At 43.8% G+C, this 24,331-nt stretch overlaps 1 protein-coding gene across 1 annotated transcript in view; it reads right to left on the reverse strand.

The window, feature by feature from the left end:
- The window catches only part of IPPK (inositol-pentakisphosphate 2-kinase), a gene marked incomplete at its 3' end in the record, with an annotated part of 42,801 nt that overhangs the window by 4,466 nt on the left and 14,004 nt on the right, over positions 1-24,331 (reverse strand). The window contains exons 4-11 of the mRNA XM_084238648.1: positions 22,697-22,763; positions 21,536-21,657; positions 19,868-19,957; positions 13,751-13,809; positions 13,086-13,158; positions 10,020-10,299; positions 7,071-7,221; positions 6,409-6,511 (exon numbers count right to left, since the gene is read on the reverse strand). Coding sequence (XP_084094774.1) covers positions 6,409-6,511; positions 7,071-7,221; positions 10,020-10,299; positions 13,086-13,158; positions 13,751-13,809; positions 19,868-19,957; positions 21,536-21,657; positions 22,697-22,763 — 945 coding nt within the window. The remainder of the gene's footprint in view (positions 1-6,408; positions 6,512-7,070; positions 7,222-10,019; positions 10,300-13,085; positions 13,159-13,750; positions 13,810-19,867; positions 19,958-21,535; positions 21,658-22,696; positions 22,764-24,331) is intronic.

Here is a 24,331-nt window from a genome sequence, read left to right on the forward strand (position 1 = left end):
TTTTGCAAAGCTACAGTAATCAAGACACTATGGCACTGGGGGTGGGGGCGGGGAATGGGCACACAGATCAATGGACTATAATTGAGAACCCAGAAATGAACCACACATGGAACTGAGAGCCAACAGCTACAGTGTTAATATAGATACAGATAAAGATGTATCAGACATAAAATGAAAAGGCTAGACTCTCACCCCCAGTATTGTGGGATGTGCAACTGGGGCCAACTCAAATGCTAAAAGGTCAAGTAGAAGAAATACGAGAACATCTGCTTAAAGGCATAGCTCATCAAACCAGGAAAAACTGTACCAGAGGAGTGGGATGACAACGCTGGAATGTGACTGAGAGGCATTCCTTTTTTTCCTTCCTTTTTTTTTTTTAATAGAAAAACTGGGATGTAGGCCAGAGGTGCAGGGGATGATAGGATTCACCAGAGACAGAGTGGGGAGAAGAATAGGCGGATCTACTAAAATACACTGCTATGGGGAACAGCAGGCAAGACAGGAGGGGTCTGCTGCACCGTATGTGGGTTAGCTCCCTGGCCGGGGATCAGACTCAGGCCATAGCTGTGATAGCACTGAGACTTAACCCCTAGGCCACCAGGAAGGTCCCCCAAGAGGCATTTCTAACCAACCTATAGAACTGTGGGTACAGCAGCCATGATGAACCCCCTCTTTGGCTTAGTACCAAAATGCCGCACCTTAGATACAGTGAACCAGAAGACAATGGTTCTTACCAGGAAATGCAGCTTTGCTTCAAAGAGGTCAGTAACCAGAACTGAGTTAAAATGTCCCCAGAACTGGGTCAAGATGACTCCAGCTTGTCAGTGCATCCCAGGTCTGTGACAGAAAACCTTAAATTCTCTCTGGAAGAAGATAACACCCTAGGCCTCAAGTCATTTCTAAAATAGCTGTACAAATATTATTTCTGACACAGAAGCAAAAACATGAAGGCACAAAATAAGACAACATGAATGAAAACCAGCAAAGGAGAAAAAAAAATACAATAGTAGGATGCACAGGTGGACTCCAGTTACTGGAAGACCCAGACACATATGCTGCTCTGCTCAAAGAATAAAAGACAAAATCAAGAACTTAGAAAACTGGAGACTGTAAAAATGAACCATTCAGAAAGATTAGAACTAAAAAATACAAAATTCAATATTAAGGATTCAACATAGTTTCAACAGCAGATTAGAAAAAACTGAGACATGCTAAACTAGAAGCTAGGCCAAAAAATTAAATTCATGTATTTTCACTGTGGTGTGTGCGTGTGTGTGTGTATATATATATATATGATATCCAAATCCAGAATGAAGCATGAGCTATTGAAGATCAAGAGAACATGTGTAATAGATATGCAATTGGAGTCCTGCAAGAAGAGAGGGCAGGGGCAGAAACAAAATTTGAAAATGTGAAGGTTTTCCAAAACTGAAAAAGATCAAGTAAAAATTGAAGAAAGATGCCAAAGAAACTTTATACATATCACTAAGAAAAAACTAAGAAGGAATCAGCAGCAGACAGTCCTCCACTGAAGGAAGTATTAACAGTTGTTCTTCAGACAAAACCAAAAAGATCCCAGATAAAAGCTCAGAGAATCAAGGCAAAATGAAAAGCAATGCAAGAGAAAACTTTGTGGGCAAATGGATAGGAACTTCATGAAGAATAATGTCTGTTTGAACTTAGAATAACAGAATACATAGCAACAACAGCAATTAAGTAAGGAGTTGTAATAAAATGTATTCTGAGAAAGTTGTGTTGTCCAAAAAGATGGTAAAAGCCCTAAACGATATTAGACTTTAATAAGTCAATTGCTTTGCTACAATAGCTAGAACCATCAAAAGAAAAGAAAAAGAGGCCTCCCCTGGTGGCGCAGGCAGTTGAGCGCTGTGCTGTGAAGCTGTCCGCAACCTTCATAGTGTTGGTTTGATCCTGGCCAGCAGGTGAGGGTGCCACATGGCAAAGCAGACCTCTCCCGTCTTGCCCGCTGCTCCCTTCAGCAGTGTACTTCGGTCCATCTGCCTATTCTATTCCCCGCTCTGTCTCTGGTGAATCCTCTCACCCTACTGCGCATCTGGCCTGTACCCCGGTTCTTATATAAATAAATAAATAAATCTTTTTTTAAAAAAGAAAAGAAAAAGACTAACTTCCGAGCTAACAAGGTTGGAAAATGGGGTAATAAAAATTAATGAACCCAAAGGATAGTAAGAAAAGAGAGAATAATAAACCTAAAATAAGTGGGAGGAAAGTAGATTTTCAATCCAAGTATAAGTTCAACTAAATGGCAAATAACAAAATGTTAAAACAGATAGAAAACCAAACCATACTTGTAAAAGGACACAAAGATTTTTGTTAAGGGCAGGGGAAAATATGGAGTGCAAGTATTAGCCAAGAGGATCAAGAGAAGTTATGCCAGTATCAGAAAAAAGAACCTATAAGGTAAAAAATATTACCAGAAGTGAAGACACTTGGAAATCATAAATGACACTTGGAAAGGAAACATTCACCAGGAAGATGTTAACAATTCTAAATTTGAAACACCTGACAAGATTCAAAATAAATAACTTACAAATCCACAATTATGTAAAGTTTCAAAATACCCTACAGTGAAACAAGTAAGGTTATAGAGGACCTGAACAATAATGAATCTGACATAACAGGAAATATAAAACACTGTACCCAACAATTTGAGAAGATGCCTTAGAAGATCAAAAGCAATCACAACAAATTTCCAAGGACCATATGTTCTTTGACCACAATGCAATTTTGCTAATAATCAATACATTCTAAATCCTTCTCTAAGTGAAGGAAAAAAATCTTAACAGTAATCAGGGTATATTCTAGTTGAATGATACTTTAAAAAAAAAAAAAAAGCAAAAAAGCTTGTGAAATGCAGTCAAAGCCATATTTAGAGGAAAGTACATAGCTTTAAATACATATTTTAGGAAAAAAAAGAAATGCCAGGAAAAGCTACAGAAAGGCCAAATTATCCAAAGGGAGAAAAAAGGGAATAAGAGCAGAAATTAATGAAATAGAAAAACTGTACAAAAGGATTAATTTTTATAAAACTAACAAATCAATTGAGAAAGAAACCAATACCAGAAGTTAGGAATAAAAGAAAGTTCTTCAGCTCTTATAAAACATTAAAAGAGACTATTACCAAAAATTATATGCCAATAGTTTGAAATTTTTAGTTAAAACAAGTTTCTAGAAAAATAAATTTTAACAAAACTGACAAAATAAGAAATAGAAAGTCTGAAATTGATACCATAATTTAAAATTTTCCCACAAAGACAACTATGGGCACAGATGGTTTCACTTGTGGTTCTACAAAATATTTAAGAAGGAAATAGTATGAGTCTTAGTTCACTTCTTCCAGGGAACAGAAAATGAGCAAACACTCTTCAAATATCTTATGAAGTAGGCATATCATTGATACCAAGACCTAACAAAGATTACCAAAAAAACCTCATATTTATCACAAATACATAAGCAAAAACCCTCAACAAAATATCAGAAAGCCATGTGTTTTAATATATGAAAAAATAAAACTTCACTACAAATTGTAAAATTATCCACAACAGAAAACAGGCAAAAAACCATATGATCATCTCAACAGAAACAGAAAAGGCACTGATATAATTCAATATTCACTTCTGACACTCTTAACAAATCATGAATGGATGGGAATTCCTTAATCTTATCATGGTTATTTATTTAAAATATATAATCCTAAAAACAACCCTATAGTATTTAAATAATACTTAATGATAAATCAAGGGGGAAAAAAGAGATTAAATTTAAATTTAAATCTCTAGAATTCCCACTATCATTTAACTACATGCAGTATAACAAAATAATAAGAAGCAATAAGTAAACTATTAAAATTGAGCTTTTTTTTTAAATTTAATTTAATTTAATTTTATTTATTTATACAAGCACTGGGTACAGTCAGAAGAGCAGGAGGGTGAGAGAATTCACCAGAGGCAGAGCAGAGAGCAGAGCAGGCAGACTGACAAAGTACACTGCTGAGGGGAGCAGCGGGCCCAGCAGGAGAGGTCTGTCATGCCATGTGGGACCCTCGCCCCGTGGCCAGGGATTGAACCGGCGTTGCAGAAGCTGCAGGCAGCTTCGCAACTCAGCGCTCAACTGCTGCGCCACTGGGGAGGCCCTTAAAATTGAGTTTAACAAGGCTGACAGATATAGGGTCAAATAGAAAAATCAATTACATTCCCATAAATCCATATTTAAAATGTTAAAGGATTATGGGTGCTTTGGTGGTGGGTATGGTGCAATGACACATATCTGAGGAAGTATGAGCCTATTCCCCTAAGTCATATACAGTAATATTACCTGAATAGCCAAACAAACAAAAATAAATAAAATGAAATATTTTACAAGACACCACTGATTTCTAAAACCGTCAAATATCTGGGAGTAAGCCTATAAAATATAAGACTGCTCTAAAAAAAATCATGTTTTTGGCAATTTTAAATAATACTTAAGAAAAGAAACAGCTCAAGACTCAACACTATAAACATGTCATCTTGTCATCATTTTAATGCCAAACAAATTGAAAAGTTTTGTTATTGTTTTTGTTTTGTTTTTCCTTATAGAACTGAAGAAGTTGATTCTAAAATTTATGTGGACAAACAGAAGGCATTTACTAAAGAAAAAACATTCTTGAAGAAGACAGAAGGTCATGCCCCACAGGGTATCAAAACTCATTAAGGCTCCACAATGATCAGCCCAATTCCTATGATTCTGATTCTGGGACAATCCCATATGAAAATAAAATAAAACCCTATTTCATTTCATACCAAAAGTCAACTGCAGATGGTTACCCTTCCAAATGTGAAAAGCAAAACACTAACATTTCTAAAATATCTGTAGAACCTTAAGGTAGATAAAGGTGTCTTGTGAAGGAAAACAATGTAAACTAAACTACCTTAAAACTGTGAACTTCATTAAAAAGGACTCCATTCAGAGAATGAGAAGGCAAGCTACAGAGTGGAAGAAGATACCTACAGCACAGATATCTGATAATATCCAAAATACATAAAGACATCCTTCAAATCTATAAGATAAAGACAACCTACAAAAAACTGGCAAAGAGGCTTAAATGGGTACTTCCCCTAAAGAAAATAATAATGGCCAATAAACATATGAAAAAGTGTTGGGCCTCCCCTGGTGGCGCAGCGATTGAGCACTGGGCTGCAAAGCTGCCCGCAGCCTCTGCAGTGCCAGTTCGATCCCCAGCCACCAGGGAGGGTCCCACATGGTGCGCAGACCACTCCTGCCACCCACTGCTCCCCTCAGCAGTGTATTTCGTCAGTCTGCCTGTTCTGTTCGCTGCTCTGGCTCTGGTGAATTCTCTCACCCTCCCGCACTTCTGACTATACCCAGGGCTTGTATAAATAAGTAAATCTTAAAAAAAAAAAAAAGAAAGAAAGAAAGAAATACACTTTAAAAAAAAAAAGAATGTTTTAAAAAAAAATTTTAAATAATAAAATAAAAAAAAAAGAAGAAGTGCTTAGTCTTATTTCTGCAACAAGCCACCAGCACAAACGCACCAAGATGTCTAAAATTAGGAAGCCCCACCAACAAGTAAGAGAGGGTATGGAACTAACTACCTCAGCCTGGTGCACCAAGTGTCAATATGTCAAAAGGTTTAGCAGTATACCTGTTAAAGCTAAAAATGCTTGTAGATCTGCCCAAAAATTCTCTCAGAACTAATTCCAAAAGAAATGTATGCATATGCATACCAAGAGATCTGTTTGAGAATATTTTGAGCAGTTTTTTTCAAAACAGTCAAAAACTGCAAACAACCCAAATATCCATGAAGTAGAATGAATAAATTGTAATATGTCCATTCAATGGAGGACTGTAAAACAATGAAAACACAAAAATGCATGCAATAACATGAGTACATCTCATAAATACTTATATAGAGCCTAAACAAATTTCCAGTCATAGGTTAGTGAAAATAAAGATGTGACTTTTCCTATCCAAGTTCATGGAGCCACTAAATTCCAATTTCACGGAACAAGAAAGAATAGGACCAGGCCTTTTTCACTAAGTGATTCTCCCAGGCTGCCCCTTGGCCTAAGTAGGAGAGGGAAGTCACCCACATATAGTCCATTGTAAGGCAGCAGAGACAGATCCCAGCATCAGGGGAGAGAGCTGGGCCCTGGGCAGGTGGAAGCCTAACAAACCAAAAGCTTAGAGTCATGTATCAATATCATTACCCAGCCCAGCCATCTGGGGAAACTTGAGCCATTTTTTTTTTTATCCCAGTTTCTCTGCTTTAACCATAATAAATAGGTAGTAGGAAACATTTCTTGGGAAAACGCCAACTGAGTGTCAAGAGCCTAAGGAACACACAGTGTGTTTACAGAAGCGCCTGCTTACCTTCGTGAGTGCAAAGGCTACTGTCCCGTCGTCCTCAGTGGAAAGATCAAGCAGCTTCTGGTAAAATGTTTCATCATAAGGCCCATCTATTTGCAACGTTTTTCTGAAAGGGAAAAACACACCAAAAAAAACGGGATGATGAAGCTGCCTAAAAAATTTCTGAAACTGCTAACAATTTAAAAATCACACGTTTGGTTACAGGAACACCTGATAGTCCACCTCCTCCTAATGTGAAACTTCCTTCTGAAGCATCAAAGTTTTAAAAAGAACTTGGCAAGGCCAGAGGCACTAATGAAGGGGCAGGGGGATAGGATGGGAATTCAGGCCCACCAAGGTGTGGACCCCAGTGACCCCAATGCAGGACAGCCAGGAGCTAAAGGCCAACTGACACTTGGAGCTTAGGCCTGGGCAGAGTGCCTCCCCACCTGTGAAGCAGCGCTGCCCCCTGCAGGCTCAGTCCTGACTTAGGACACGGAACGGTCCATGTCCATGTGGGGATTGTCAGGGTCAGAGGATTTGTTTTTTTCTAGAACCAGGCAAGTGACCACACATCTGACAGGTCAAGCCTAGCACCAGGAGCATGGAGGGGAGGTGGCAGGGTAATACTCCTGGGAAGTCCATGTTATCCTCTCATTGGGGCAATCCCTGGGCCTGGGCCTCACCTTTCCTCAGGAAACTCCTCCAGGTACCGCTCTACCCGCCTGTACAGAGGGTAGAGGCCTTCAATGTCCAGCAGGTCCAACATCTGCACCTGGAGGGTTTTGTACAGAAGACAGCCCTTCGGTAACCCCGAGTGCTCCAGGGGGGGTTTTCCTACCAAGAACATCAGGGAAAATGAGAGGTTTACTGTCAGGGACCAAAAGTGGCAGGGTACAGGCCTTACCCAGCCTCACAGAGCTGGCGGGCTGAGACAAATGGCCAGGCACAGAAGAAAGGGCAGGTGGTCCACTCTTACTTTGTTCTTTCCTGCCTTTTAAGACAACCTCCAAGTTCCACCAGACCAGTCCCAGAACTAAGTTAGAGAGATCATCCTCTCTCTAAACAAGACAAAACATGGGCCTCCCCTGGTGGCGCAGAGGTTGAGCTTTGGGCTACGAAGCTGCCCGCAGCCTCTGCAGCGCCAGTTCGATCCCCGGCTGCCAGCAAGGGTCCCACATGGCGCTCAGACCTCTCCTGCCACGCCCACTACTCCCCTTAGCAGTATATTTTGTCAATCTGCCTGTTCTGTTCCCCGCTCTGGTGAATTCTCTCACTCTCCTGTGCTTCTGACTGCACCCAGTGCTTGTATAAATAAATAAATAAATCTTTATTAAAAAAAAAAAGTAAACAAGACAAAACACAAAATTTTAAATGGTCATGTCAATACCTCCAAATCATCACCACCCACATCCCACACAAGGCTACCAAGGGCAGATCAAAGGTGACACCAATAAAACAGAAGCGTAGAGGGGTCAGGGCAGGGAGGCTGTCACCACAGGACAATGTGGGAACAAGGCCATTCTACACATAACCACTTAAGGGTCCCTGCTGTGTGCCAAGAAGGCTAGAGTGTCAGTGTCAGGCTATTTCATATATTCCAGAGAAGCCAAGTCCCGTGAAAAAATGACCACAAGGAGTGGTCCTCACAGATGGCTTGCAAGCCATCCTGACACTGACCTCCCACTTCTCACAAGATGCACTCAGCTACCTGATACAGAGTAAAGGTGCACAGGCCAGCTAGGAGGGACCTGCAAAATTATAGGCTATTCTACGTAGGATGGTCAATAAAAGTCCAAAAAATAAACTTGCTGATCCAGATACAGATTTGAGCTAATTAGGTGAAAAAAGAGCAGGTTACAAAATAGCATGTAAAGCATGACATTGTTTGTTTTTTAAATTTATTTACATATATTTTATATCACTGTTCATTTTTGTACAATGCATGCTTTCTCCTCTCAGGTGTAGTCCCCATAAAATTCCCACCACCAATCCGCCCGTGCACCATCACCATAGTCCTTTGTGCTCTTCCCTCCCTGTTTTGATCCCTCTCTCTCCCCTTCCCCTACAGAATGTTTCTGATTTATAGTTACCTGATAATTTTGTTTCATTATTTTTTTTCCTGATCCCTTATTTGGTTCCCCTATAAATGAAAGCATTGGATATTTTTCTTTTTCCTCTGGCTTAGCATGACTTTGTTGTTTAAGCTGTACTTCCCACAGAGGAAGGTGGAAGAAAAGTCTCCAGTGTCAATAGCATTCCCTTCAGTGTGTTCTTCTAGACCCATTTTAGCTACATGAAAGCAGTTATGGCATAACTTTATCAAAATTTTATGAAATGATCAGATTATCACTTCTGAAACAAGAAAAACCCAAAATACATCTATGTTAAGAAAAACTAGGTATGGGGCCTGCCTACTGGTGCAGAGGTTAAAGACACAGTGCTATCAAGCTATCGCCAGCCACTGCAGCACAAGTTTGTTTCCCTCCCCCCCCTCCCCCAGCCGGCTAGGGAGCTAACCCACATGAGGCAGCAGATCGCTGCTCCCCTCAGCAGTGTATTTCAGTAGATCTGCCTGTTCTGCTCCCCACTTGGTCTCTAGTGAATCCTTTTAATCCCCCCCCACCCCCACACCTCTGGCCTATACCCCAGTTCTTATATAGGCCTAAATAAATAAATAGATCTTTAAAATAAATTTCTAAAATAAATCTTAAAAAAAAAAAAAAAAACTAGGTATGGGGTGGGGGTGGGCACAGAGAAAGGACAGCTTCTTGTGCCTGGGCAGCCTGGGCAAACACAACGGCACCGAAGAGTCAGTGGAAGGGAGGGCAGAGTCTCCACTGACATACACTGCAGTCATCCTCAGAGGGCTGTGAGGCCACAAGGGTTGTTAAGACAGGAAACTTCCCAGTCAGCAAAAAAAAAAAAATAAGTTCCTGGCTGTAGCTGTGCATGCCACAGACCCAAATATGTTGTGGGGCGTGCTGGCAAACAACAAAATGGCAAAAAAATGAGCCCCAAACATTCTTAGCAAAACCCCAAACCTGCTCATTGGCCGCACCTCTGAGCCTAGATGCCCATCAAGTTACAGCCAGAATTCTGCCTCCAAGCAAGAGGTGCCACACAAGAGGTGCCCTGTACTCAAGCAGCAGTTGGCCCCAGGCAGTGATGACTCTTTGCCCCTAGTTTCCTCATCCAAGATTTGCCTCACAAGTCTTATCTGCACACCAAGGCCCACTAGACCACGCCAGTCTAAAGGGCTTGCTCTGTGTACCTCCCAACTGTCTGTACCTTGATTCTCTAGCCTAAGAAACAAACTGAGGAGCAACTACTTGTAGGGTGCAAAGCAGAGGGAACAGGAGGCTGCAGAGGAAGCACTCAGCATACCAGAGAACACAAGCATATACAGCAATGTTTTAGGGGCAAACCCTTGGCCCAAACATGTGCTGCAAATGACAAATCTGAGAGAAGACGAAAGAAAAGGAGTGTCCAGCCAAGGGCTGAGAGATAGTGAGGCCCAGCATTGAAGACTCCTGACAATGTCCAGGCTGCTCTCGCAGAAGCTCCATGAGGCCAGGCAAGACCAGTACAGGCAGTGGCCCAGGTTCTGCTCCCCATGCCCTGCCCTGGCCTACCTTGGCGGTGCAGGCTTCTGCCAAAAGGGCTGGCTTCACAGACGAGTGGGCCCCGAGGCCCAGGTCCCAGCCTCAGGGCGCCCAGCCGGCCCTTGTCAGAGCCACTCAGCAGCACCCGCGTGATAACACGGACCAACTCCCGGATCACAGCCCTTGTGCAGTGGGGCCCGCCTGCCAGACCATTGGATGGGAAGAAGAAGGGCTTCAGGTGGTGTGCCAGCTCACTCCAGTCAGCCGAGGGGCTTCGGGAGTCTCTGCAGCCATAAATCAGCTCACCATTCTGCAGGTGGAAGAGACAAGGCAAGATCAACTCCAACAGATTGGAAGAAAAACACCTCAGTTGGGCAAAGGGACCTGACATTTTATATGTGCCCTGCACAACTGTGGCCCTCTGGGGAAACCCACCCTCACACATTGATCAAGAGGCATATCCACTAGAATGTGAAAAGAAAGAAAGTTTTCAAAAACTTTGGTCAAGACCAGGGTTCTGACCTGAAATACAAGTGCTCAGACCATGAACACACAGCATGTTGGCAACCTGGAGCAAACCCAGCCCAAAGCAACAGATTCCTGAAGCCCCATGCCTGGTACTCAAGGGCTGTGTGACATCCTCACTACTGAGGAACAGTGTTGGTCTGACCTGCAACAACCAAACTTCTCAGCCAGTACAGGTGTCTGTCAACCACCAGCATCCTGGCAGGGTCAATCAGTGTCAGTTTAGGCCTAGTTCCTGCCAGAATGGGTGAGACTCCCAGCTTGAAAGGTGTGGAAATCGATAACCTTCCACAAGTAAGTCCAGCAAAGAAACTCCCCCAGCACCAACACTCCCAAGGCAGGGAGTGTCACGTACTCCCCACTCAGTAGGTCCAACACCATGACTCTGACATGGGTTTGAGGTATCAGAGGGAACACCCCAATGGAACCCTGGTCCCTGTACCTAAGCATTAGCTGGCCCCAGGCAGTGATGACTTTGTCCCTAGTTTCCTCATTCAATAAAAGATGGTGCGGTCAGCAGCTTCAAGATAGTCCTTAGTGGCTCCCATCCCTAGAAACACTGTAATCCTTCCCAAGCTGTTCCAGGTTTGGGCCATGTGACCAAAGGGACATGCACAGTGACACAGCGCACCCCTGGCAAAATGAAATTAAAGGAGATGCCAGGGCTCCCAGGTCCAGGTGGCACTGTGCTTAGATCACAGGGGCCTCACTGTGCAGCCTCATGGAGCTCACATGGCCAGGAAGTAAGGCCTGCCCACAGTCCTGGGGCAGTCAGGCCACAGCCTCAGAGGGACTCCAAGCCAGAATCAGCTACGCTAGACCTTCCTCCCAGGCCATAGGAACCGAAACAAGTGACTGTGAGCCAATAGGAAACGATAAATGAGGATCATCCCTGATCTGCCCCCAGGTGGCCAGTGGGGGTCTATTTGATGCAGCAAAAGATCAGACCCAGGTTCCAGGACCTGGGATCCAGCAGATGGAACCTCCCCAGGAGGTCTATCCGGGCACCATCAGAGTTCACAGAGTGATGTTCAGAGCAAGGGGACACATGGTCAGCCATGGGACCAGATGGCCCATCAAGAGATGCTGACCCTTGAGTTAGGTCTACAGCAGAAGGGTGTGCCATAGGTGCTAGAGGAGGAAAGTAGGCTGAAACCAGGAGCCATGGGCTGCAGCCAGGAGGTGAGTAAGGACTCAACCAGAGATCCAGGGCAGGAGCCACTTGGCCCACTGTGAAATTGGCCTGTCCTCCAGGTCGGTGAGTGGCTTAGTGATCCCCGAGCAATGGAAGGCCTCTTCTCCCTGGGCAGAGGGGCATTTTATGCTTGCTCAAGGACCTGGAGAGGTGTGACCGCATTCATCAGGCATTACTTAAGAAGCTATGAAATATTACCTCAACCTCTGGATTTTTTTTCTATGATTTCAACAGAAAAAACCATCAGGGTTCTCAGTCCCAGGTCCAAGGACAGGGTAGTCATCCAAGAGCAAACCAGACACCACTCAGCTTCTGTGTGGGTCTAACAGGTCAGCCCAATGGGGGCAGTCAGAAAAGGGACCACTTAGATCAAATGGCAGCCTCACTTCAGGCTCCAAGTAAATCCCCAGATAAAAGAAGAACATTTCGAACAGTGTCCATACCACACTCTCCTACAGATCTTGGCCAGCCATGCTCTCCTCCCCCTATCTCTCCTCCACAGAGGCCTCGTGCCTGATTTCCATCAGCAAGAAGCCATCTGACCATAGGGCCTCAGAAAGCCGGATGCCAGTGCCAGGTGGCAATGAGGATGTCAAGAAAAAGGAAAATGTCATGAATATTCTTTGTGAGGGCACCTGCCTGTATCCTACCTGGCTGGGTCACAGGATGATCAAAGCTGCAGGACTCTGAGAATTCGCTGACAAGAAGACCCCTGAATTATAAATTCTCTATATTCCCCAGTACAGGTCTGGCTACCCTCCAGGTCACACCAGTCCAGCTCTTACTCCTACCTCAGCCACACAGGTAGAGACACAAAGAAGGAACCCTAGGACATCCTGGTCCAAGAACCAGAGTCAGGGTCTGTGCATCAAGAGAACTTGAGGCTGCCCAGTAGTCAAGGTATCAGCATCACATAGCCCAGGGCTCACAAGATACCATGGCATGGAGGACCTCCACGGTGGTGCAGCGGGTTGGGCGCAGTGCTGTGAAGCTGTCCGCAGCTTCTACAGTGCAAGTTCTATTCCCAGCCAGCCAGGGAGATTCCCACATGGTGTGACAGACCTCTCCTGTCTGCCTGTTCTGCTCCCCACTCTGCCTCTTGTGCATCCTTTCACTCTCCTGCACCTCTAGCCTGTACCCCAGCTCTTGTATAAAAATAAATAAATATTAAAAAAAAAAAGATACCATGGCATGGAATGGGGCTCAGAAAAAGGACCCAAAGGTACTGTGCCAAAGCAGCCTCAGTCCGATGCCACTGTGTGCCTGGTCACAGAGCCACACAAGTGAGATTAACATACCCTGGGTTCACTTGGCTCTGTCCCAAGACACCAATTGGCTCCACCCCAAAAGTGCCATAAAATAAAAGCAACTCTTACCTTAAATATCTTTAAGTTGTTCTGAGCCTCCTGTAATAAGCTTTTCAAGGCAAAGTGCATTCTCTGTTTATTTCTAAAAGGGAAAGTAATATTGACACAGTTAAAAGCAATCTCAGCAGATGTGCTCAGGAGCACCAGCTCAATGTCTCTAAGCTTCATGGGTTAAGGAGTAACACTCTGACCCCCTCCAGACTTTCTTGGATTAGCTGGGTAGCCCAGAACCTTCAGCCTGTGCCTGCAGGTACTGCTTCAGCCCAGCCAGCCTCTGATCTTTGAAGTCAAAGTACAACCCTAAGGCTGAGTCCATTCATTACAACCGTCACCTCACAACATGTGCATAATGGACATAAAGAACAGGGGCTTTGGTCTCCTCCTTTCCCAAGTGACCATGCCACTCTGGCAAGTGACAAATGTGGCCCCAAAGCCTAACTCCTCCCCTCATTGGAGCAGAGCACACAGCAGGCCAAGCACTGAGTCTCTCTGGGAGTAGGAAGTGAGGCACTGAACTTGACCCTAGAGCCAAAACATATGGGGGCCCTGAGACAGTGGGGAGCTCAGGGCCAGCACTGGGATTAAGGGGCCTCTCCAGTCCCTTCACACAGTGCTTTCAGCACCTCACAGAATACCCCATGAAAGCAGAGGGAGATAAGGACAATGACTCTTACCCTGAGTAGAGGTCGAGGGGACAGTATTTACTGATCTGCTTCCACTTCCCATTTGCCACCTGTAAGAAACCAAGAGGGGGTGTCAGTGACCAGATGGGGGCAGCAGTAGGCTAACTCAAAAGGCAAAACAGCCAGGGTGACTCTATGATGAACATAGCTGATGCCTCTGGAACCCAGTCCCGGCAGATGCCTCCACCCTCAGTGCTCCCCAGCCCAGCCCTCAAGTCAGCAGGGAAGAAGACAGCAAGAACTTTTTTTAAACCACCTGGTTAAATTTCAGGAATCATATGAACAAATCTTTAAAATTATAATACTCAGTTAAGGGGATGGTGTGCCCAACAAGTTATTTCATGTTATCAATTGAGAAGATAAATTGGCAGAAACTTTTGAAAGGCAACATCCATTAAAATTTTTAATGTAGGTGTTCTCTGACTTGCCAAGTCGACAAGGAATCACAGGTTCAAAGATGTTCACTGCAGCCTAACCTAACTGTAATAACAAGACCCGGAAACAACTAAATCAAGTCACAGCACAGCTGCTCTCTTGGGCCAGGCCACATGTCAAATGAAGCAAGTAATGAATAAATGATATGTTAGCCACCTAGAAAGAGAAGGAGCTAAAAATCACCAAGATTTACTCAAGGAAAAAGTTGGCAGAACTATGCATGCCACTTTTGCTTTAAAAAAAGGAAGAGGGCCTCCCTGGTGTTAAAGTGTCAGTGCTATCAAGCTATCGCCAGCCACTGAGGCATGAGTTCAATCCCTGGCCAGGGAGCTAACCTGTGTAACCCAAAAGGTGCAGCAGACCTCTCCTGTCTTGCCTACTGCTCCTCTCAGCAGTGTATTTCAGTCAGTCTGCCTGTTCTGCTCCCCACTCTGTCTCTGCTGAATCCTCTCACCTCCCCATACCTCTGGGCTACAACCCAGTTCTTATATGCATAAATAAAAATAAATCTTTAAAAAAATATAAAAAGAATATGCTCATCTACACATGCACATATCCAAATATGCATAGAAAAAGCCTTGCCAGGGCCTCCCCGGTGGCGCAGAGGTTGAGCGCTGGGTTGTAAAGCTGCCCAAAGCCTCCGCGGCGCCGGTTCAATCCCCGGCTGCTCCCCGGCCACCAGAGGAGGGTCCCGCATGGCGCGCAGACCTCTCCTGCCGCCCACTGCTCCCCTCAGCAGTGTACTTCGGTCCTTCTGCCTGCTCTGCTCCCCACTCTGGCTCTGGTGAATTCTCTCACCCTCCGTGCTTCTGACTGTACCCAGTGCTTGTATAAATAAATAAATCTTTAAAAAAAAAAAAGAAAGAAAGAAAGAAAAAGCCTTGTCAGATAAACAAGAACAATACTCAAAGATTATATAAGTGACAAAAGCAATCAGCAGAACAATTGTGTATGGAAAGATCCCATATTTGCCCATATTTGCTTAATAAAAGTGTTGGTGCATGTACACCCACAAGTGAGCATACATTAGAAAATGTGTAGAGAAAGGCATCATCTCATTTCCACTTGAACAATACATGTATTTTTGCTGGCCCAGGAAGAAGTCTATAATGCCATCACCTCTGGCAAGGCAAGTGACCTAATGCATACCAGTCCGTATTTCACCAGTTGAAAGAGAAGGTATTACCTCATAATAAGAAATAGTTCTTTAAAATTTAAATGACTGCAACAATGAAAACCATCTCCTAAAGGGAATGGCTCACACACCCACATTATTTCCCTAAGACTTAGAAAGGTAGAATACCATGAAGAAAAGAACAGGTGAGGTGAGTCTGCAAAAATGATAGAACAAGACCTCTGGAAATTCTCCTCTCCATCAGGGCAATGAGAAAACAGGCAAAAGCTGTCAGATTCAAATTTTCAGATCTCTGAAAACTAACCAAAGGCTTGCAACAATCTGGAGAGTACTGACAGAAGAAAAATGGCCAAATCTAAGTAAGAACAGGTAGCTTTGTGACACTTTAAAAACCTTAGTCCCACCCTACGCCCAACTCCGAAGGAACCCTGAAAATCGACAAACCAATCAAAGTGAAACCAGAAGCCTGGCAGTTACCCAAAGGAATTGAACACAGTGGGAAACTTCTCCAAAGCCTCATTCCCAGAAAACGGTCATTAAATTTCCTGTCTTTATTGACCAGATTCAGCTCATTGGGTGCAAAAACCCAGGGGCATCTGTGGAAAATATTCAGAAGCAATTGTTTACTTTCATGTATACCTGAGAGGATGGTTAATAGCTAAGAGAGGCTAACCTAAAGCTAAAAAGAAAAGGCTGAAGAATGAGATGTTATGAAAAGCTCCAGTATATCCTAGGCATCTAGAAGACTATGCACAGGAGCAGAAGATCAGAAAAGGCCCTAAGCTTTCACCTCCTGCTAATCTGAGGCTCTGGAGAAGTAAAAGCTAAAGCAGAATTGTTAGCCACTGCAAGTAAGTCACTCCCAGTAAGACTGGGAGACGTACTGTTCCAGACATTTAAGAAAATCTCTTTCAAACCATTAACTGCAAACTCAACTAAGCCAAAACTTCAGAGGCCACACACAATAACAAAGAATACAAATTTCTTAAAGTTAGCACAGAAAAATCACTAAAGAAAAAAAAATACAACTATAACAATCAGCAATAATAAACTCTAGAGAAGGTGTAGAATCTAACTTCCAGAGTGGCCACATTATATTACTTAAAATGCCCATTTTCAACAAAAATTACAAGGCATGCAAAGAAATATTCACACACAGGCTAAGACTATAATCAATACACAGGAAAAACAGCAATCAATAGGCTGTCCCTAAGGAAGTTCAGACAGTGGACTTACTAGACAAAGACTTCAAATCAACTACTTTAAACACACTTAAAGCTACAGGAATCAAGGACAAAGAACTGAAGGAAACAAAGAGAGGTCTTAACAAACACAGACCATCAAAAGACATAAAAATTGTATAAGGAACCAAATAGAATCTGTATTTGAAAAGCAGAATAACAGATATGAGCAGAGGTGCTCTCAACAGCAGATCTGAGCAGGCAAAGCAAAAATCCATAAATTTTAGAATAAAGTCAAAGAGAGCCACACCTAGTCACATTTTCCAAAGACAAAGAGAATGTTGAAAGCAGCAAGAGAGAAGTGAGTCACAATATACAATAGATCTCCCATAAGATTAACAACTGACTTCTCATTGTAAACCAAGGAGGCTAGACGGCAAGAGGATGGCATACTCATAGTGCTGAGAAAAAAGGACTATCAATTAAGAATTCTTAATTTAGGGGCCTCCCTGGTGGCACAACGGGTTAAGTCTCTTCATTCTGAAGCTACTGGCAGCCACAGCAGCATGAGTTCAATCCCCAGCCAGCCAGGGAGCTAACCCACATGGCACAGCAGACCTCTCCTGTCTTGCCTGCTGCTCCCCTCAGCAGCGTATTTCAGTAGATCTGCCTGTTCTGTTCCCCACTCTGTTTCTGGTGAATCCTCTCACCCCTCACACCTCTGGCCTGTACCCCAGTTCTTGTATGCATAAATAAATGAATCTTCAAAAAAAATTCTTAATTAAAAAAATTATCTTGTGAAATGGAGTAATTAGGATATTACTATACAAACAATAAGTACAAAATATTCTCACTAGCTCTAAAGGAAATACTAAAAAGAATCCTTCAGCATGAAATGGAAGGGTACTAGTAAGGGAACAACATAAAGATGATATAAATAGTTTGTAACTTTTTGCTCCTATCTGATTTACAAGACAACTGCATAGGCAATTATTACAAATATGTACTGACACACATACTATAGATAAAGATGTAATTTGTATGACAGTAACAGCAGAAAGAGGACAGCAACAAAACTACAGAGGCCCAAATAGCCAAAACAATCTTGAAAAAGACAAATAAAACTGGAGCACTAATACTTCCTGATTTCAAAGTCACAGGCATCAAAAATGTGGTACTATTAAAAAGAGACAATACGCCCACAATGGAATCATTTGTGCTAAGCCCCACATAACCAAACCAAGACTTAACTCCTAACTTAATTGCAATTTAATCTACTCCAAGGAATGTAATCTTAACTAGTCAGTCTGGAATTCCTCTGTTAAGTAAACTACCTGATAGACCTCTCCTGTTCCTTAAGGGAAGGTGACTTTACCTGAGAATCTGCTTTCTTATTGTACCCACTCCTGCCTATAAAAACCCAACATTTTGTACAGTTCTCTAGAGCAGCTTTCCACTTGCTAGATGGGGTGCAGCCTAATTAATGAATCATCTAATAACGTCAATTAGATTTTTTAATTTTGTCTTTTAACATGACATAAGGACTAACAGATGAATAAAGAACATGGAAATTAATCAGTATATATATGGCCAAAACTTCTTCAATAGGGCATCAAGAAGAGTCAATGGGGAAAGAGGTGTCTTTTCAACAAACAGTGCTTGGAAAATGATAATCACATACAAAGGAATGAAGTTGAACCCTTACTAAACATCATATGCAAATTATAACTCAAAGTGGATCAAAGATCTATACATAAGAGCAAAAACTATAAATCTTTAGAAGAAAATATAGGTAGAAAGCTTAATTACCCTGAATTAAGCAAAGATTTCTTGGATATGACACCAAAAGCACAGGCAACAAAAGAAAAAATGGACACACTGGACTTTACAAAAATTAAAAATTTATGTACATCAAAGGACACTATCCGCAATGTATCCACAGTGTAAGGCAACAAGCACAAAGGAAGAAAATAATTACAAGTCACAAATCTCATAAAAAATTAAGACACAGAATATATAGAGAACTTCTAAAAGAAGAAACAATAACCCAATTAAAAAATGGGCAAAGGGGGCCTCCCTGGTGACGCAAGGGGTTAAGACACAACCTATGAAGCAATCTGCAGCCACTGCAGCACGAGTTCGATTCCCTGGCCGGTCAGGGAGCAACCCACATGGTGCAGCAGACCTCTCCTGACTCGCCCGCTCCTCCCCTCAGCAGTGCATTTCGGTCGATCTGCCTGTTCTGTTCTCCGCTCTGTCTCTGGTGAATCCTCTCACCCCCTGCTTCTCTGGCCTGTACCCCAGTTCTTGAATGCATAAATAAATAAATCTTAAAACAAAAAAAGGGTAAAGGATTTGAATAGACATTTTCCTAAAGTAGAGATACAAATGGCCAATATATGAAAAGATGCCCAACATCTTTTCAAAAAGTTAAAAAGTTAAAGGATTTGGGCCTCCCCTGGTGGCACAGCAGTTGAGTGCTGGGCTGTGAAGCTGCCCGCAGCCTCTGCAGCGCCAGTTTGATCCCCGGCCTCCAGTGAGGATCCCACATGGCACGCAGACCTCTCCTGCCGCGACAGCTGCTCCCCTCAGCAGTGGGTTTCCTCAGTCTGCCTGCTCTGCTCCCCGCTCTGGCTCTGGTGAATTCTCTCACCCACCCACGCTTCTGACTGTACCCAGTACTTGTATAAATAAATAAATAAATCCTTTAAAAAAAAGTTAAAAGGATTTCCCTAAGATTCAAAATTCCATTCTTGAGAATCCACTTAAGGGAACTGAAAACAGGGGCTCAAGATCATGCACACACATGTTCATAGCAGTATTATTTACAGCAGTCCACATGTCCCTTAATAGATGAATGGAAAAGCAAAAGATTCCCATACATTGGGACATTACTCAGTCACAAAAGGAATTAAGCTCTATGTGCCACAACACAGATGAACTTCAAAAACATGCTCAGTAAAGAGCATGGAATGCCAGAAGAGACAAACTGACGCAGATTGGTGACTGCCAGGGGTTGGCAAACTAGGGTACTGAAGAGTGACTGCTGATGGGGACAGAATTCTTTGTGAGGTAATGAAAATGTTCTGGAATTAGATACTAGTGATGACTGTATAACCTGTGAATATAATAAAATCCAGTGCAGTGTAAATTTTAAAAGGGTAACTTTTGAGGTATATGAACTGTCTCAATTTAAAATAAGAGATAGTAAACATGACTTACTTATGAAATAAAGTACATAATAAATATCTACATTTTTCTTTAACTCTTCTGAAAACTCTTGCTGGTCACACCGCAAGACCAGTTATCCACCAGGCAGCTCTGTGCAGAAGGAATCGGGTTTGCAGGCTTTCTCACCTTAAGGTGCTGGTGCATGCAGTAACGACACACCTTGTGCTTCATCTCATGTGTAACGTCAGTGGAGAAAGGAATAAACCCACATTTTGGCTACAAAATAAATAAGAAAAGTGCTTAGAGGGCATCACATACCTATAAACAGAGAGACATACAACAACTACAAGATCGTGACCTGCAATGCCAGAGAGACAGCAAGTGTGAGAGCTAAACATCCCCAAAAGTTGGTTTTATTTTCAGCCCGCATGGAAATAATGCACCCCTCAGTGCACTTCAAAAACACCTCTTTGCCAGGCCTTCCTGGTGGCACAGGGGGTTAAGACCCATGAAGCTATCTGCAGCCTCTGCAGAATGAGTTCAATCCCCGTTTGGCCAGGGAGCAACCCACATGACGCAGCAGACCTCTCCTGACTCGCCCACTGCTCCCCTCAGCAGTGTATTTCAGTCAATCCACCTGTTCTGTTCCCTACTCTGTCTCTGGTGAATTCTCTCACCCCCCACACCTCTGGCCTGTACCCCAGTTCTTGTATACATAAATAAATCTTAAAAAAAATAAATAAATAAAACACCTCTTTGCTGCTGGAGTCCAAGGCCAGAATTCTCAGTGAGGAAAAACACTGGCAGTGGCATCTCAATTGAAGGTTTGACAAAGTACAACACAGAGTATCTCTGTGTGTCATTAAAGAATGTGATGGACAGACTCCAAGTACAGATCTGCCCCAAGCACCCAGCTCCATGGACCAGAATCTCATCTTTTCTGATTACATGTGAACAGGACGGTAGCCATCAGATGGGTGTTGAGGCCCCAGCAAGTCCCAGAATTCAAATGCCTTTTAAAAGCCATGTTTCTGGGCACATACAAAACACAAAGGCACATACTTAGGCACATCAAAGCTCTGAAGACACACTGCCCCTCAGTAATCTGAGACCCTCTGAGTGGGGAGACAGAACATGAGTACAAACTGAGTATCCAGTGTGAGTACTCAGGGCCAAAGGCATGATGTCCAGTCACCACAACAGACATTTGGAGAAAGAAGACAACCATCAGCCTGAGACATATGGGGAGTTTTCCTGAGAGAGGCTCAGGCACCCCTGGACTCTGGACAGCAGAGAAGGACAGTGCTATGGCCCTCAGGCAGTCATCACTGCCCTCCACCAGACTGATGTCATTTGTCACCCCTACCAAAAGAGTCCTGGCCCTTAAGTCATACAGGTGTCTGTGCCTCCGAGGAGGTCTCTCCTAAACAGAACAGAAGCCAGGGAATGGGGTGCTACCCAGTCAAGAGGGTGACTGCAAACTAAGCTCTTGGAGCATGTGGTACCTATCACTAAATGGTGGAAGGTCAGCAGGGGCACCCAGTGAGTTGGGCCTTCTGGGAAAAGAGAGGGCAAAACCTGACACACTTCCTTCTGGTGCCCATGGGCTATAGGATACCTGTAGGATACCTGTAGGATACCTACAGCCCAAATGTACAATGCCCAGGAAAGGGCCTAAATCTGGGGTCTGCTCAGTAGGAGAAGTCAGAGCAGGCAGCTGCAGAAGCAAGGATTTCCTAGCCTGGGAAGGGGATTTCCAGCCCTGGAGCTGTGGGAAGTGTACCAAGCAGATGACTGTTGGACTCATAGGTCTGTCTTTCCCTCCCCATGCCACTTCCCCTGGACAAGGTTCACCTTGATCTCCACACAGAGAATCGGCCGGTGCTCTGCAAAGCAGTAGGTCTGAAGTCTGGCTAAATTGGGAAGGCACAGGGCATAGCCACTAAGGGTGTCCAGGTCCTTGTCACAGCGCGACTCTGGAAAGGAGAACAAGAACCTGAGCATTGGTACAAGAGATACGACCTGGAAGACTATGGGGGGTGTTAGCCCAAGGCCTTGGGAAATCCTGCCTTATTTATATGGGGACTTGAGTCAAACAATAGTTAACAGTGTGGTTCACACCCTCAGTAGCAGCCTGACCTCTGCAGAGTCAAGGACACCATGTGACTATTTAGCTCTGCCTACACACCAAGCCACATGGAAACCCTGACATCATGGATTTGGGAAGTACCTCCTGCAGTCCTCATGTGTCTGTCACATCTGCTGGGAGAAGGGAGGTTCATTTGACTCCAGGGAGAGGATGCCTAGAAGCTCATGCAGGGTCCCCTGGATCTGCCTACCTCTTCCGTTGGCTGGTTTAATCTCTGTCCTTGGCTGGTTTAATCTCTGTTCTTGGCTGTGAGAAGTCACAACCATGAGGGTGACAATGAGTTGTGGGTCCTATCAGCAATTATCAAATCTGAGGTGGATCATGGAGATGCCCAATTGTCTAACTGTTGTGACAAGGGAGGGGCCTCAAGGACTGGCCCCTCATTATACAACTATGCAAGGCCTTCACCCAGAGCTCAAAGGAAGGGCAGCAGCCCTTACCTTCTCTTCACTGGCTCCAACACCTGCTGCCGGGCAGAACTTTGTCTAAATGAGGAATGGAGCCAATTTGGATATGACACAGCCTCTATCCACCTCCTCATGTTACTCTGGAGGCCTGCTCCCACTGCCCCCACAACTGGAGGCCCAGGGCAGGAATGCTGTAGAAGCCACTCCATAATTGATGCTAGCTGCGCTTCAGGAATAGGCATGTCCATCCTCAACAACATGAACTCTATCTACATCTTTACTCTCTGAATGTGAGAGGAAAGTAGGAGGAGGTCATTATACCACCGATAAGTGCAGGAAGGGAATGGAATGTGATGAGGATGATACAGGCGGTGACAAGAAAGAAACATAAGGTGATGACAAGGAATGAGAGTAGATGGGGAGGGAAAGAGTTATAAGAGATAAGTTAGAGACCCTCACCTGGTCGTTCAGACTGAATCTTTAAACAAAGCTGTTTCACAAAATCTAAAGGCAGTCGAACAACTTCCTGTAAGAACAAATATGAAATACTCAGTATGGGTTGCACAACAATGTGAACATAATGTCACAAAACTACACAATTAAAAATGGCTAAAATAGGGCCTCCCTGGTGGCCCAGGGGTTAAAGACTGTGCTATCAAGCTATCACCAGCCACTGCAGCACAAGTTCAATCCCTAGCCAGCCAGGGAGTTAACCCACATAGCACAGCAGACCTCTCTCCTATCTCACCCGCTGCTCCCCTCAGCAGTGTATTTCAGTAGATCTGCCTGTTCTGTTCCCCACTCTATGAATAAATCTTCAAAAGAAATGGTTAAAATAGTGAATTGTGTTATGTATATTTTATCACAATAAGAAAACACTCACTGAGTTTTAGGATCAAGTGCTTGATTTTATTTTGTTGTTTTTTTTTTTTTTTTAAGATTTATTTCTTTACGCATACAAGAACTGGGGTACAGGCCAGAGGTGTGGGGGGTGAAAAGAGTCACCAGAGACAGAGTGGGGAATAGAACAGGCAGAATGACTGAAATACACTGCTGAGGTGGGCAGTGGGCAAGTCAGGAGAGGTCTGATGCGCCATGTGGGTAGCTCCCTGGCCAGGGATTGAACTCGTGCTGCAGTGGCTATGGTGAGCTTCATAGGTTGAGACTTAACCCCTTGTGCCACCAGGGAGGCCCTAAAGTGCTTGATTTTAAAGACATGACCAGATCAAACAGAGATGTTAATGGTTTCCATGCACTGAGTGACAAGTCTCAGAACAGCTGGTGTCACCCAGTAGCGATCCAAGCCAGTGTCACTGCAGGTGATGTCAAGTGATCCTCACATGCTCCTCCTATCCTCCCTCATCAGTCCCTGGGTAACAAAGTGGGACTGTGGCAGTGGATACCTACATAAACATCTTCACCAGGTGTCCCTGCAGGCCCCCTGCAGGTCACACTCTCCCTGAGATATGGCTGGAAGCCAAGACCTTGATCCAACAGCAGTTTCTGGGGAAATGTCCGTGTTCCCACTGGCCTCACAGCTCAGTGTACTATGGTAGAAAACAAGCGTAGTTTCTCTCTGCTTTGCTGTTTCTTTACATCTTCCCAAAATAAAAATTTTTATTTAAGCCACATTGCTTACAACCCAACCCGTGTTTCCAGAGTGGCAGTTTCTGACTTCTGAAGAAGTCCCAAGGGCTGTGAGAGACCTGCTCAGAAGACAATGCTGGGGCCCAGTCCCACCTCTGGCCCATAATGGCACTTGGCTACCTGTCCTACAGACATGCTTTCTGCTGAGTGCCATGGTTCAATCATTTCCTTCCCAAGCTGCTGTGCCACCTTAACTCATGACTTGTCATTTACCCTAAACATGCTATAAAATAACAAAGGGTGAGTTATTAAAAAATTAGCTCTGAATTAGATTAGGTGAAACAATGAAAGAGGTGGAACTGTAAAAATTCAAACTGGGATCAACTCACAAAATTCTAGCTCTCACTCTACTGTAAAGAAACAGAAAGTACAAAGAGTTTGGATGGCAGATTAACCATCTGTGCCAAGAAAGATAAAGTAATTGCATCAAGATCCTCTCTTAGAAAG

The sequence above is a fragment of the Talpa europaea genome (genome assembly GCF_964194135.1).
Source record: "Talpa europaea genome assembly, chromosome: 7".
Taxonomy (NCBI): domain Eukaryota; kingdom Metazoa; phylum Chordata; class Mammalia; order Eulipotyphla; family Talpidae; genus Talpa; species Talpa europaea.